Here is a 15,759-nt window from a genome sequence, read left to right as displayed (position 1 = left end):
TGGGAGCAGAGCCTGACCACCCCCAGCTGTCCCCTCCTGTCAGGAGTTGTGCAGAGCCAGAAGGGCCCCCCTGAGCCTCCTTTTCTCCAGGCTGAGCCCCTTTCCCAGCTCCCTCAGCCTCTCCTGGTGCTCCATTCCCTTCCCCAGCTCTGTTCCCCTCTCTGGACATACTCCAGCCCCTCCATGTCCTTCCTGAATTGCTGGGCCCAGAACTGTCCCCAGGGCTGGAGGTGCCTTACAGGTCCCAGCACAGAGGGACAGTATGAAAAATGTGTATTTTATGATTGGCTTTTCGTGAATATTAAAATGAATATTATATGTGTTGCGTTAGAAAGTTATGCTGTATTAATTTTCTCAAGTAGTGTGTTAAATATAGTTTAAGGTTATAACATAATGTTAAAATTGAAACTGTGCTATGTAGGATACTTTTTTTAAAGAGAGGGCTCGCACTGAGATGGCAGCCACAGGACACCTAAATCTTTCAGAGAAAGAGAATTTATTGCTCCATTATCAAGTTCTTCCCACCTCGATCAGCCCTGAAGACACCATCAGGATTCAGAGGAAGAAGATGATACTGACCAGACAGAATCCTGTGTTTGAATAGAATTTATGCATCATGTATGAGGTGTATGAATATGCAACAGGCTGTTGATTTTAATGGTTAATCCTCTGTTAACGTGGGCTCTTTTTGGGCTTATTTTGCCCAGAAAGAGGTACCCGGACTGTCTGTAACTCTTTGTTTTTATTGTCTCGTATTGTCCTAATCCAAATTGTCCAAATTATTATTACTCTAATTATATTACTATTTTTATAACCATTTTATTACTATTAAACTTTTAAAATTTTAAACATAAGTGATTGGCGTTTTTCACACTGTCCTTGAGCAGGAGATGGGATTAGAGACCCCCAGAGGTCCCTCTAGCTTGAGGGACCCTCCAGTGAGGTTTCTTTTATCCTTTAATGCCTTCTACCTCTGGGACAAGAGTTTAAACCTGATATGAAATGCAGAGGGCGCAGCTTTTTTAGGGAAAGTTCTCTGAGTTGTAGAAACAGCCTGTTAGAGGTACTGATTCTCTTTCTTTGCTAATTTTGAAGAATGGGTTAAAAAACCACCTGTTCAGTGTATTCATCCTACATAAACTGAGGGACTACATTTCATCCTTTCCTGTCACACTCTGCATTTCTGCCATCCAGGGGGATTTTCAGCCAGGCTGCTGGACTTCTCACCACACTTACCATATGCATCCAAAAAATCATCAAAATATTCATTCCCTCAAAGCCAGGAGCTTTGTGCTCTCAGCAGCTCCTTCACACCTGCCTTGACAGCAGAATTGGGACACCCTGGATGAGCCCAGGCTGTTCCTCTGGAGCAGAGAGCTTCAGCAGCCCTTTTTGCCTTGCCTTTTTATTTTCACTGTGGTTCAGAATCAGGCAAAACAAACTACATGTTTGTTTTCAGGTCAGCAGCACAAAATCAGACAGGCTGCCTAAACAAACACGTTTCTGAGCAAATCCTAGATTTTTCCAGAAAGTAAAAGAGATTGATTGGACTCTCCCCATCAATACATGTCCTACCTGCTGGAAGGGACTCAGAGCCACCCAGCTGAGATCTGAGACATAGCAGCTTCTGTTCACACCTCCCATCTTAGTCCCACTGTTTTATATTGGTTTGGAGTGATTTTTATTCTTCTTCATCTTCCCTGACACAAACATTCTCCCTCTTCCCGTGTCCCAGCCACACTGGGGAACCCTCACCTGCCAGGGAGACAATGGGATAATCTGGGCAAAGCAAAAGCACAGAGAGTATAAAGCATCTGTTAATTAGGCTCCAGGGTATATTCAATCCATTTTGCTTTGGCAAATGGTGCAAGAAATTTCCCTAAAGGGCAGCAGTAAGTGACAAGAGCCATGCTGGTGTCTATCACTGTCCTACAGTGAGAGGCACTGAGGAAGGAATGGCTTTAAGGACCATTTGGAAAAATCTCAGGACACCCTTTTAGATTTTAAATTTTATTTTTTGCTGTGCTGGCAGCAGAGAATTGTAAAGTGTCAAAAGAGCTACTTTCAGAGTGATGAGGGAGGGCAGAGAAAGCAGTGAAGGCAGAGGGCCCTCCGTGGGTCAGTGTTCGCTGCTGAGGGCATGAGAGGAGTCATGGCTTGAGGTTTTCTCCCCCACCTCGAGGATCCTTCCCATCTCACTACTTGTCTGCAAGGAAGGTGCACACCTGGAGAAGATCTGGAAAGGGAAAGGACAGGAAAAAGTTCAGATCCTGCTTTTAAACACTCCAGTCCCACCAGGACACACCCAGCCATGCCAACAATGTCACACCATGGAAAATCCACAGTGTGCCACAAAAAAAGAGCTTTAACCACAAATCCCACACTGCTGGCTCGGGGGGGTTCTCTGTGCTGTTTCTCAAAGTCCATATTTTCTAAAGGAAAAGTCTTTTATTCACATTGCTGCCAGAGCAGCAGATTTTAAATCTGTTCTCAGTTCACCCAATGAACTTTGAGAAAAGAATATTGGCATTTTCTTCCTTTAAAGGCATGGAATGGACAGTTCCAGAAGAAACTTCTCATGCCTGCAAGGTAAGAACTGCAATTCAGGACTTCCTCTGGGGCTGTTCCAGTTACCTGATGGATTGCAGGTGTTGAGGCTGGCAAGTGAAGCATAGTATTTATCTCCAAGGAATTCCTTGTATGATATTCCATCACGGAGCTTGATCAGGCACTTTGTCCGGTCTTTAAACAGAAGATCCTTGGATTCATATGCAAACATATTGAAATCATCTCTCCTGGTTCCTTTTGATCCAAACAGCCTCTGAAATAAAGGCACAAAGAGGAGAGAAGTAGAAAGCTGGCTTACTTCTTCTTCCTGGATCTTCACCATCAGTCTGGGAAGCCTCAAGCCAGGCTCTGGAAATTTAGGATTGAACCTTCTGTCTGTATGCTTAGAGGAGGGATTAGTAGGCACATTTCTTGCCCCATTTTAACACGTCCCTGTGTGCAGAGATGCTGCCAGCAGGTCCTGTAACTTAACCATGAGTAGAAGCAAAAGACCAGACCTCTCACCAGACCCTGATGGTGGAGCCCATATTAATGTTTGCAGGGAGAAACAGATGGCTCAGCCTGGTTCTGGTAAGCTGTGTATGTGCAGGGAGCCTGCTGTTGGGGCTGAGCCTGACCCAGCTGTGGTACAGACCAGGCACTACAAAGGAACTTCTGAAACACCCCAGCAAGAGCTGCAGTCCCACTGCTACCTAAAAGTGTGTTTGCTAAGGTGGCAGAGGAGAAAGAGCACTGGGGAAGGGATGGAGGAAGGGGGAGGCCAAGGGGTAAAAGCTTCCACCTCACACTGACTTGGAGAAAATCAGAGCAACCCCACAATATTTCTTCTACTCTCAGCACTACAAACCTCTTGGTTCTCCAGCATCTCACGGACTTGTGATGCTTTCTCAGGACGTGCCATCACAGCATGGGTAGGGACTTTGGCCAGGTTGCATCTTCTGTAATCCATGACATTTGCCCGCTGCCCATCAGTGCACAGCAACTCAAATTGGTCCATTTTCAGATCTTTGGCCCAGCTTTCTGTATTTTTGCCTTTAAAGAGAATGAGTTTGGAGATTCAGAGAGCTTGCATAGCAGGAGAACAGCAGCCTCAACACCACCTAGGCAGTCATGCAGATGGGGAAGGCAGCCCTGACCACGTACCATCAGTGTTCTCCTCAACGATGGAATGCTTGATAAAGGCCACATCCCCCTGCTCAACCAGACACCTGGGAAGTAGAAAAAGAGGCCAGTGATGTAAAGGTCTGAATCCTGTCCCTTTCCCACAGATTTGAGTCTTATTCTGTACAATTAATCTTAGACTTGAGTCTTATTCTGTACAATTAATCTCCAAGGACATCCAGGTCTAGAAACCCTGCCACAAATATTTTAAATATATCTGAAACACAGCCTTTACACTCCTTATTTATGTTAAGAGAGGAGCACTTCTGCCATTGTGGCAGGGCTTGAGCCTCTCTGGGTTTGCCTGGAGGCACCAGAACATGACTTTTACAGAACAGGAACATTTCATGCGTATTTTCAGAAAGCAAAGAAAAAGTACATCTAGTATTACAGAGACATGCCCTTTCAGTGGTGTAATGAAGAAAATGAGTTAGTGTGGGCATGAGGCTGTGCTCCAGTTGTGGCCTGGCCTCTGTGAGCAGCCCCAGGGCATGGAGGCAGCCTGGCTGTCCCAGCACGTACCGAAAAGCCCCGGTGTATCCGTAGTACTGCTCGTGGCTGCTGGCAACGCACTTCTCCGGAGGGACCCCCCCTGAGCCCTTGCACAGCTGGCAGAGACGGGAGCTGGGAGGAGAGCCGGGAGCACAGCCCTGGCTGAAGTATTCATCTGGAGGCAGGGATAGGAGAAATTCACTTTTCCTGCCCTGAGAAGTTGGGTTTTATTGTAATAACGCGTTCTCGCTTACTGCAGAGGTGGAAATGGGCTGGGAGAAGGGGCATGACTTAGTGGGCAGCACATCACATGCATCCAGCTTTGACCATGGAACTTGGGTCCTGTTATTATTGATAATTATTGTTATTGTTGATAATTATTGTTGCCCACAGAAGCTGTGACTGCCCTGGAAGTGTCCAAGGCCAGGTTGGACAGGGCTTGGAGCAGCCTGGGTTAGTGGAAAGTGTCCTGCCCATGGCAGGGGGTAGAATGGGATGGGCTTTAGGTCCCTTTCCACCCAAACCATTCCATGATTCTGTAATGAAGCAGAACCTAAGGCTCAAGTGCAATAGGCACTATCTTGGCATAAAAAGAGGAATGTTTTCCCTGCAAACCATTCCCAGTTCCCACAGAGCCAGCCCGAGCCTCCTCAGCCTTTATTGGTCAGCAGAGGTGCATTTGGCAGCAGTGTCAGAGCTCTTGGGGTACAAGGGACAGTGGGAAAGGAAGGCAGGAGGATAGAGAAGCCAAGAATTGAACTTACTAACACTAATATCTTCAATCTTTTAATAATTATATGCTTACTTTGTCTTGGTTGTTAACAGTGATAATGTTTCCAAATTATTTTTGTTGGACCATAACTCTCAATGAAGTCTTAGGCAGCCAGATTAAGTTTCTTAAAGATCAGCCTCTATCCCCTGTTCTCAGCCCTTCCCCTCCCTTTGAGTTTCATCTTTTATCCCCACTCCACACCCTGCACAAGCACCAGGCCCATGTGGGGCAGCCCACATTCCCTTTTTGGGAACACCTCTTGGGCTGCTGCAAAAGGAAGGGGAGAGATGTGGAAAAAAAAAGCAAAGAACCCCCAAGGAGCTGATGTGCCATATCATACTCTGAAGCAGATGCCAAAAGCCTAAAATTTTGCTCAGTGAAACCCTAAATAACAGCATCTTCTCCATTTCCTCCCTTCAGGAGGGAACCTTTGAGGCACAAGAAACTTTGAAAACCCGATGAAGGATGGTAAAAGATTTTTTTATGATCAGATTCCCAGCTCAAAGAAATGGATTCCCAACTGGACTCACCAAAGTTGCAGTTGCCTGTCCTGTTGTGGATCAGGCCCATGGGGATGTTCCAGCCAGCAGTTCTCCCCACGGCGGTGTGGCACGACTTCTTACCCTGCAGGTTGTTCCAGCTGATATCCTTGTCAGACTTCTTCACAACAGCCACAGCAAAGTAGGTTGCTTTCAGAAGATAAAATAGAGAAGAACTGAGGTCTGGCACAAGGATCCCACTGTAATCCCTTAGGAGAGAGCACTGGCTTCACTTGGGAAAAGGCACCTATGAGCAGCACAGAATTACTTTGTGCTTCTAAGTACTTGGGCAAGCAGCAACAATGGAAGAGTTTGTAGATGTGATGCATCTACTTCCACCACACTCCTGGGAAATTATTATCCCTGACATTTCCCTGCCCTCCAAAGCTCTGATACCTGGATATAGGAGAAGGCTATGAGAGGGCAAGGCACATGTGAGGATTTTGTATCCACTCCTGATTTTTATTCTCTCCTTAGCAAAGAACAAAACCCTTCCCTCTTCTCCCCCTTTCCATTTCTAGAAAGAAAAATTTCCTAATGCTGCAGCCCAGCCCCTCTTTCTCTGTTCACAGCCCTGACACTGTTATAGTGTGACCACACCAATCTCTGCCACTACCAAATGCTTCACCTTAATCTTATTGCAGCCCCTAATTTTCCCTCCAACTGCTAAACTTATGTCCCAAAATTCTAATATCTACACTGGACACTCTTTGGGTGGAGACTGGCCATTTATTCTCCACTCATGACTCATATCTACTTTTCTACTAACATCCTTCTGGACTGTTTTCTGTCCCTCTGTTGGCAGTAATTACCTGGTTCTTCTTGTGATTCGCAGTGATTGTCTGTGGGAGGGGAGAAGAAGAAGATGTTAAGTTAAATACACCTCAAATCCAAAAGAAGAATCAAGCTCACTAATTTCTGGAGAAACTCTGTTGTGAAAGTGACCCATTTCAAGTAACACCTTGTGAATCAGCAGAACAAAGCACAGCCTCCAGCTGCTCCTCTGAGCTAAAACAAGCAGTTTTACCAAGGCTGGTGCTAAAGGACCAGGGCATCCTAATTAAAACAGAGTTCCTGACTATCCATGCCTGCTCTGCCTTCATGGAAAGACAAGGCATGCAATGGTGAGCAGAGTTGCTTCAGAGCGCTGTGTGTTAGGTTGGGTATGAGGGAAAGGTTCCTCCCCCAGAGTAGTGGGATGGTGGGACACTGAGCAGCTTCCCCAGGGAATGGGCAGAGCCCCAGGGCTGCCAGAGCTCCAGAAGCCTTTGGACAATGCTCCCAGGCACAGGCTGGGATTGTCAGGGTGTCTGTTCAGGGCCAGGAGTTGGACTGATGATCTTGGTGGGTCCCTTCCAACCCAGGATATTCTGTGATTTCTGCAGGATGCAGCACTGCAGCTGCTTTGCAAGATTCCAGAATAGAACCAGGACTTTGGCACCAGCCCAGTCCCCACCAGCTGGACCCTGAGACAGAGCTGTGCTTACCCTCATAGCTCTCTGCCATCACTGGCACCAAGCCACACATGCCAGCAGTGTAGACAAAGCCTCCATCTAAGCTGATGGCATCTGCTTCACCTTTCTGAAATGGAAAGGTGCAGAAATGAAACACTGCACATCCCCAGGCCAGCGCTTTCCAGAGCTCAGATGGTAAAAGAAGTTCACAGTGAGAAGAAAAGGGGAAAAAAGCTGTACCATGATCTTTGTGATGCATTCCTTGGTGTCCTCTGCCACAACACACTCCACATCCCCGTTGCTCATCACGCTCCAGACATCACATTTCTTCTTCTCATCCCTGCCAATGGCACACCACTGGATCTTCTTGTCCCTGCGGCTGGGGCTCAGGCGATCTGCAAAGGGAAAACAGGGAAAGCAGGGATGAGCCCTGCAGAGCCACCTCCTGGTGTCACTGACGTATTTCCTGAAAAATCCTTTCATTAGGATCTTTTCTCCTGAGAAGCTGGGAAGCTTCAGCTTGCCCATGTTTTGCTGCTTTGGAATGTGATTTGGAGAATTGTTTACTCAGCATGTGAAATTGCTTTTACTTGATGACCAATGACAGCCACCTGTGTCGAGGCTGTGAGCAGTCACAGGATTTTATTATGATTCCTTCCTTGTTAGCCTTCTGATGAAATCCTTTCTTCTATTCTTTTAGTATAGTTTTAATATAGCATTTTCTTTTAATATAACATATATAATAAAATAATAAATCATCCTTCTGAAACACGGAGTCAAGATTCTCATCTCTTCCCTTGTCCTGGGACCCCTAGGAACACCACCACATCCTGGTGTGAGGGACTTGGCCACAAACCACCAGTACACACCAACCTGCTGCTGCTCAGGGCAAGGAGTTCTTGTTAATTAAGCCCTGAGCTGGCAAGAATAGAAAATAGTGGTTCTTGAGCTGAAGAAGTCTCAAAAATCAACTTACAGGTCAGAAAGGTGAATTGCTGCATAACACAAGCCATTCAGGCAGATTTCTGTTAGCTAAAACAGCACAACCACCAAACACCTGTGTGAAAATAGTAATTGGAATTGCTGCCTGAAATATGTCCCACATTTCTGCACTCCTCACAGCCCAGACAGCCATGAGACTAAGACCACACTGAACTAGAAACCTAGTTATGTTTCTGCAGAACAGCACTCGAATAATCTGGTGTGATGCTATGTGAAGTCCATTCACTCCCAGAAATATCACTTAACAGAAGTGAAGTACTTTAAATTGTACTATGAATTCAAAGTGGGTTTCAGAAATCATTTGTGGGATGTTTGACTCTCAGAAAGCTATCAGAATATGCTTGATGAGTCTAGATGGAAATCAAGGACATTGTTTCCCTCAAGTGTCTGAACCTGGTGTCCTGGGATGTTCCTTCTTTTTACAGCCCAGAAATGGTTTTTCTAAGCAGCAGTTTTGACCATGCCCAATCTCTACCACCAGCTGAATAACTGGTGTGGAGTTTGTGTAGATTTTCCATATTTGTCAGTGTGGTGATTTGGGTTTGGATACAACAAATTCCGTTATTGATGTAAGTGAAGCTTGTGAAGGTTCTGTGATTTCACATTAAATATTTTGCAGATAATACAGTCTGTGTCTGAAAAAATCATGTTCCTTTTGCCTGGCTGTATTTGCCAATGCCAACTCTTCCACACAGCCCATGCTGACATGACACTGGTGTTTGATGTCCTGCCTACCTTGCTGGAGGCTCTGGACAGCACTGTAATACTCAAAGCCCAGGTAGAGCTGAGAATCCATCAGTGATGGGATTTGCTTCAGCTGTACTGCAGAGTCTTTGAAAAGCAAGTCTTTGAGGGCTGGGTCCTTCTTGCCAGGTGGCCCAAAGAGGTGGAAGGTGCTGGTTGTGCCCACACCAAATTTTTCCTGCCACAAGGGAAAAAATAATCAGCAAACAACCACACCCAAACTCTTAGAAAACTGGAGAAAGCAACCAAAACCAGAGGACAGGGGATGTTAGAGGAAGGAAAGGAGAGACTGGTGGTACCTGTGCTTTGGAGAGGAAGTTCCAGATGTCATTGACCTTGCTGTCATCTCGAGCCACAACAGCATGAGCAGGAACCCTGGCCCAGTGACAGGCCTTGTAGTTGTCCACAGGCTGGCGGGTGCCATCCAGGCACAGCAGCTCATACTCATCCTTCTCTCCTGGGGCATTTTCTGAAGGAAGGGAGGAACCATGAGTTGCAGCACCATGAAAATAGACAGAAAGGTGAGTTTGGGAAGCTTTGTGATTAATTTATTTCTGTTGAAGCTCCAGGGGGAATTCTTAGCAGAAGACAGGTTGCAGGCACCTCCCTTGCAATGGGGTCATCTTGGGCGTATGAAGGCAATGCCTTTGGAAGAGAGATCACCTCAGCCTCTGCCATAACTAACCCAACAGTATGAGGATTTCTGCACAAAGGGATACAAATAGGTTTACAAATCCCATACAAATGGATTGAGCAGGTCAGGAGCTGCACATGGCCAGTGAAGGCCAGTAGGTGAATAATGTCAAGGCTGCAGACAAAGCCCAGGATGGAGATCACAAGGTTACATGAGAATTCAAGAGTGGAGGGACTTTTGAAGATCCCTGATCAAGGCAGGGACAGAGCAGGATGTTTCAGGTAGATCTTGAAACACTTCAAGGATGGAGAGTGCACAGCTGTCCTGGACAACCTGTCCCACTACCTCACTGTCCTCAAGGGGAAAATAATTCCCCTTGGATCAGGTTCCCAGGCTGATGAAGCCCATCCCACAGAGCACCTCCTTGCAGGACAGTTATCCCTGCCCCATGACCACCTTGGTGACCCTCCACTGAGCTCACTGCAGGTCCTGGGTGTGCCAGGCCACCCTTGGTCTTCACAGAGTTAGTGAAGTCTTGCTGTGGGCTGAATTCCCTCCAAAATCCCATCCTGCTCAGGTGCTCACATTACAGCTGGCTCTGAGATATGGCACCAAGCAAGTTTTCCAATTACAAAGAAGAACCTCAGAGAAGAAAAAGTGGATTCACCATAATCCCATTTCTCATTAAGAAGGATGATTCAGTTCACAATGTGCAAAACTTTTTTCAAGAGATGAAAGAGGCATTTGGGCCTGGAGAGGAATGAAAGCTGCACAGTGTAGACAAATGGATGGAATGGCAGTGAGAGGTGGGGCCAGAAAGAAGAGAAATGAGGGATCTTGCAGGTGTACCTTGAACAGTTGTGTGTTTCACAAAAGCCACGTCTCCTTTGCCATCTTTCAGACAGCTGCAGGTGGGAGGAACAGAAGAGAAGTTAGAAAAACTGACATTGTGACTTCCTATCTCCTATTTCAACAAATTATTTTTGGCATAAACTGCAGGCATAGAGCAGTAGTCATCCCCAAAAAGGCTATGCTGGAAGGGAAGAAATTGTAATGGCAGAGAAGCAATTCAGGCTCCTCAGGACCCATGATTTCAACACAGCCCTCCTTGGTACAACAAAAACTTGTATGTGTCAGGGCTAGAATGTTCCCCCAAAGGAAAAATAACTCTCACTCACTGAAAAGCTCCAGAATATCCAGAATAAGGTCCCGTGCGGGACATTTTGGTCTTGGCATCCCCCTTGCACTGACGGTACAGTTTGGCTTCAGTGGTGACACCAGGAACACAGCTGGCAGAGAAGAAATTGGCCACAGCTATGGATGAGAAGGAATCAACAGTTGGTCAAAAATTCACTTTTAGGAGGACTGGGAAGGGAGAGGACCCACAAGAAATATCAGTGCCCTGTGAAGTACCTCTGGACCCCCACAGAAGATTGGGCAACACCCCTTTCACAGTGACACCAGCCCTGGCTGAGCTCCCACGCCAGTCTCACCCTGACACTTGGTGTCACCCCTTTCACCATGATACCAGCTGGTGTGGTGTGATGTCATGGTTTGCCTCAGATACCCCAGGTTCCTCCCTGATAATTCCCTGCCAGGTGTGTCAATCATTCTTCCTTTCCACACCCTGACCCCTGCCGAGTGCTGTTGGTCAATCCTGGCATTCCAGAAGGGCGTTGAGTGATTGGCAGATTCAAAAGATGCCCCACACTCCTGAGGAGACATTGGGCCATCCAGGTGTCCTCTGTCCCTTGAGACTTTCCCCCCATCTGGTTGCTGGTCCCTCGTGTTCCTTCCCTCCCCCTCTCCCTGGGGTTGAAAGGAACAGCAACCACGCAGCTCGGGGAGTTCTGTTGGAGGAGTTGCTGGGTACAGAGGCCTGTGGGTCAGAATAAAGCTCTGGATTGAAACCTTCCATCAGAACCAGCTCCTTTTCTTCACCATCACCTTAAAGCTTCTTTGCCAAGGTAAACCTGGGCTCCTGCAAGCCTGGACTTGCCTCGCTGTGCCCAGCTGCAGCATCCAGCCAGCCAAAGGTGTCTCTGGGGTGAAACACCGCTGCTGCCTTTTGGTCAAGCAGCAAGGGCCAGACAAGCCCAGAAATGTCCTGTCCAGCTATACTGGTAATTATTCCAATAACCAGCCCTGGCTGAGCTCCCACCCCAGTCTCTGCATGCCCCAGCTCACCTTGCTCGATGGAGCCCGAGTCTTTGCCGTCCCACTCGATGGCCCCACGGTGGATGAGCGTCCCAATGGGGATGACCCAGCCTGCTGACCTGCCCAGCCCTGTGTGGCAGGAGGTCTTGCCCTGCAGCTCATCTATAGAGAAGCCTGTTCCTTTCTTCACAACGGCCACGGCGTAGTAGCTGGTAGTGGAGCCTGCAGTGCAGGAAAAAGGAATGGAGCAGTGGGAAATGAGGACTTAGGGACATTTCAAATCCTGCTCAACCCCCAGTTTCAGGGAACAAAGTGCTGTGCTTCTAAACAATCAGCTAATTTGGTTGAACACTTGCGGTTTTCTCATTTTCTTGGGGGTGAACTAATGCTGCCCACATTGAACTAATGCTGCACATTACAACTTCCAGTAAGTGACCTGAAAATGCTATCACATTCAAGGTGCCATAGTTTTGTAAGGAACTTCAATAAATCTTTTTGCAAGTCTCTTCTCAAATGCTGTTGCCCACAGATGCCTTGTGAGACTGAAATTCCATATCTACAGTCTTTAGAATTTTACCCAGTCTGTCACATGCTATATTTGGGTACAGTGACTGAGTTGTAAGGGTGGTACAGACCTCAGCCTTTAAGGTTTAAGATCTTTTTCTTAACTACCACGTTGGGAATGACTCTGCTGTGTTGCTTTGATCCTGAATATTGTGTACAAATAGGCTGAACTCCAGGGAGGAGGTCAAAAGAGATTGGAGCTTTGGATGTGACAGGGAAATCGCATCTGTTTGGCTCCCAAGAAAAAGATGGGAGAGACGAAGGATGGTACAATGGGTGAACAGGGATGGAGCCATGGATCTCACTCTGATCAGAAGGGATTGTTGCAGAGCCCTTTTTATGCTTCTTTTTTCCTGGCGATTGCCTGCATTTCTTGCCTCAGTGATCTCACCTGGGTGTCCCTCCCAACCACAAGTAATGCTGCTGCCTCTCCAATAATTTTTTTTTTTTCTGTCTTGGTGACTGCAGAGGAAATCACAGAACTCATCTGTGCCTCCCAGCTCTGTGTTTTACCCACAGAGTTCAAGGCCACTGAAAGCAGAAGATCTCTGGGAACAGCACCATTTTTATGCCATGTTTCAGAAGGATCATGATTTCTGCTCATGGGATCAGAGACCTTCACTGCAGCAAATGACAAGAAATGGAGCACTGGGTCCTGTAATCATGGGTGATGATTCACATTTTGCTGAACTGCCCCCCCATGCCTTCCCCTCTGGGAGCTGGAAACCAGGGGCAATATCTTGGACCCTCAACCAATATAAGTGGGAACTCTACATGCAAGGGATGGCCTCTGCACTCTCAGTTTGTTACCACCATTTGGCTTTAAAAAATGGCATGGAAATGTACCTTCACTGTGTTCGTAGACCTCAGCAGCAATGGGCTTCAGCTTGTAGGGAGCAAGGCCTGCCTCAAAAACTTGACCTCCATCCAAGCTAATGGCATCTGCTTCACTGTTCTAAACAACAAAGAGATTTAATCAATTAACAAAGAGCAGGAAAAGCACTTCCCAGAGTCTCTCCTGGATCCTTGTGTATAACAGGAGGATCACAGGTAACAACCAGAAAGGAAACTCCATCTCCAGGTGAGATCCCAGCAGAGGAATTTGCTGCCCACTCACCGAAATGGCTTTTATGCAGTCAAGGTATGATGCTTTCTGCAGGCAGCTGAAAGCAAAGTTCTCCTGCTGCATGTTGTCCTTCAGGCTATTGCATTTTTTCTCTTCTGCTGAGGATATTGTGCACCACCTGACACTTGGCTTTTGGGGAGCAGCAAAACACAGAGCTGTAGAAAGAACCAGAAATAATTAGTCTCAGAGAGGTAGAAAGGCATTGATTGGAGAGGAACAGCATCTCTGTGAGCACAAGGTCTATGGTTCCCTGTGAGCACAAGGTCACTGCTTCTCTGTGGCCACATGCAAGATCTCCCAAGCCACACAGGAAGGTCCTTTCTTTCTTTCTTGCCTGACTTGTGCCCCATCAGGAACATCTGGGATGACCATTCCTGTCCCTGGACTATTGAGATTCAAGCAGCCTGGACTCACAGCAACATCTACAGCATTAGGAGAACAAATCCACACACTTCAATAGAAATCAAGCTCAAGCCTTTGCAAAAACAGAGAGAAAAGTTGGAGCACTGAAGCAGTGCCTGTGCCAATAACCCCATAGGGGGAGCAGCTCTGACCTGGCCAGGCTGTGTGCAGTGCATTGCCACTCTCACCTCCTTGGCAGCTGAATGATCTGATCTACTGAACTGTCCCTCTGTCTCACCTGCTCCATTGCACTCCCTGAGAGATGCCACAGCACCACCACAGTCCTTCCATGAGTGCCCCAAGCAGCAAAAGCAGCTGAATGGCTGCTCTGGGGGACAATAACAAAGCAAAAGCCTCTGGTGGATGCAGATTCATGTCTCCTCCAAAAACCTGAGCCCAGGAATGCTGGAAACTTGCAGTTCAAGGAAGTGGCCAGCCTGTGCTGTCACTTCACCTCCACTCTGCCCCTTCTGGGCAGGGCTGTGCAGACCAAGAGGCCACTTGCACCCCGCTATCTCTCCAAACCTCAATGGTGCATTTCCTCCAAACACCTCCAGATTAACCTGTGTAGTTTCCATTTTCTCCTTCACCTCAGAAATAGCCTCTCTTTACCAGATTCCTGAGCCTCCCAGTGGAGGTGCTGGATTTGGCCACAGGGAGAATCCTTAACCTCAACTCATATGGCCACCTCCTCTTTTTTCATATGTTTTTCAAGTTCATCATACATTTTTTAAGTCTTGGCTGCACAAAGCCATGGTCACCTAATGCTGGCAAGCATCCTGCCTGGAGCAGAGGCTGGGTGGGGACCTCCTGAGGGAGTCAACCCAGCTGCACGGGTGACACTGGGAAGGCAATGGCAGCCTGAGTGCCCTGGCCACTGTCACAGACCTTTTGGGTGACCTCTTGTCTCTTTCTGTGCAGGGAAGGAAGAGGAGGAACCATTAAAAAACCATCTTTGCATGCTAATATTCAGCAGAGTTGCTGAAGGACTTCCTGATGCCAGAGGCACAGGGAGCACTTCCTAACAGAGGATATTAATCAGCACCACACTTTATGGGGGATCAGAAGAGACCTGCTGCCTACTCCAGGAAGGAGATCCCTCTTGCCCTGTCCAGGCATCAGTTCCCAGGCCAGATGCAGCCAGCAGTCTCCTTGCCACAGCTACCTGCTCATTGCTAGCCGGAGCTGTGAGCAGAGAAAGAGGAAAGAATTGCTCCAGGGAGAGCCAGCCCCGCAGCAGCACAAATTTGGTATAAAATAGGCAGGAGCCTGAGCAAAGTACAGCTGCAGCAGCAGGACAGAGCAGCGCAGGAGCAGAGTGGGAAGCACACAACATCTTTCATTATATAAGCTCTATTTTACTGTCCCTGCCCTCAAGTTTAACCAAATATATGCACAAGCTTGACAGGCAGGTGTTGCAATAATTTCTCTCCCCTGGCTGAGCCCGTGCTCCTCTCCCAGCACAGCATTGGCCGGAGGATGATTTTTCCCTTCACCCCGTGACAGCCGGAGCGCGGAGCCTGTCCCAAGCATCCCTCCTTGCAGGGTGGGCATCGGCAGTGTGGGCAGCTGCAACCCTCCCTCCATCCCACAAAGCTGTCAGTACCATCAAAACACCATCCTCCTTGACAGATCCACGGCTGCCAAAGCAAGCACCGCTCGTGTCCCGGCTTTTCCTTAACAGCTGCCTGGGTCTGGCGTATGCCACAGCTCCGAAACAGCCTTGCCTGGGGCACACAGAGGTTTTGACCTCCTTCCCCCAAAGTTTGCTTTCAGCAGACACTTACCCACTATCCCCAAGGATAGCACAGTGAAGAATGTGAGTTTCATGCTTGAGCAGGGGGTCGGATGCCGTGGGAGGGGTGCAGCAGCCTTGGTCACAGACTGTCCCCTCCGAGTCTGTGATGGCTCTGGAACCGCTTTCTGTCCCTTTTATAGAGGAACAGCCTTGGCTGTGTTTGCAGAAGCAATGACCTAACACTGTTTGTCCTTCCTTGTTTCTCAATAGCTCCTAAATCGCCCCCCTCCCTGGATCAGCCCATTTTTAGGAAGCCTTTCACTTTGGCACTGAACCCTTCCCAGGCGGGAGTTGGAGCAGGGCAAAGCGCTTTGCATTTTACAAGGGGCTTCAGATGGAAAATTCC

The 15,759-nt window shown here is 47.7% G+C and overlaps 1 protein-coding gene across 1 annotated transcript; it reads right to left on the bottom strand.

Moving 5' to 3' along the window:
• Positions 1-1,994: 1,994 nt before the first annotated feature.
• On the bottom strand, positions 1,995-15,557 carry TF (transferrin). The gene is made up of 17 exons (XM_036388389.2): positions 15,403-15,557; positions 13,205-13,368; positions 12,934-13,042; positions 11,554-11,745; positions 10,545-10,680; positions 10,216-10,271; positions 9,032-9,201; positions 8,724-8,910; positions 7,227-7,381; positions 7,020-7,113; positions 6,345-6,374; positions 5,524-5,682; positions 4,252-4,396; positions 3,712-3,776; positions 3,416-3,600; positions 2,635-2,821; positions 1,995-2,236 (listed from the first exon to the last, which is right to left on the bottom strand). The coding sequence occupies exons 1-17, from the start codon at positions 15,443-15,445 to the stop codon at positions 2,199-2,201; spliced, it is 2,115 nt and encodes a 704-aa protein (XP_036244282.2). The 5' UTR covers positions 15,446-15,557; the 3' UTR covers positions 1,995-2,198.
• Between the last annotated feature and the right edge of the window lie 202 nt (positions 15,558-15,759).

Source organism: Molothrus ater, chromosome 10 (genome assembly GCF_012460135.2).
Source record: "Molothrus ater isolate BHLD 08-10-18 breed brown headed cowbird chromosome 10, BPBGC_Mater_1.1, whole genome shotgun sequence".
Taxonomy (NCBI): Eukaryota; Metazoa; Chordata; class Aves; order Passeriformes; family Icteridae; genus Molothrus; species Molothrus ater.
Note: the sequence above shows the minus strand (reverse complement) of the source record. Positions and strands in the feature narration are given on the sequence as shown.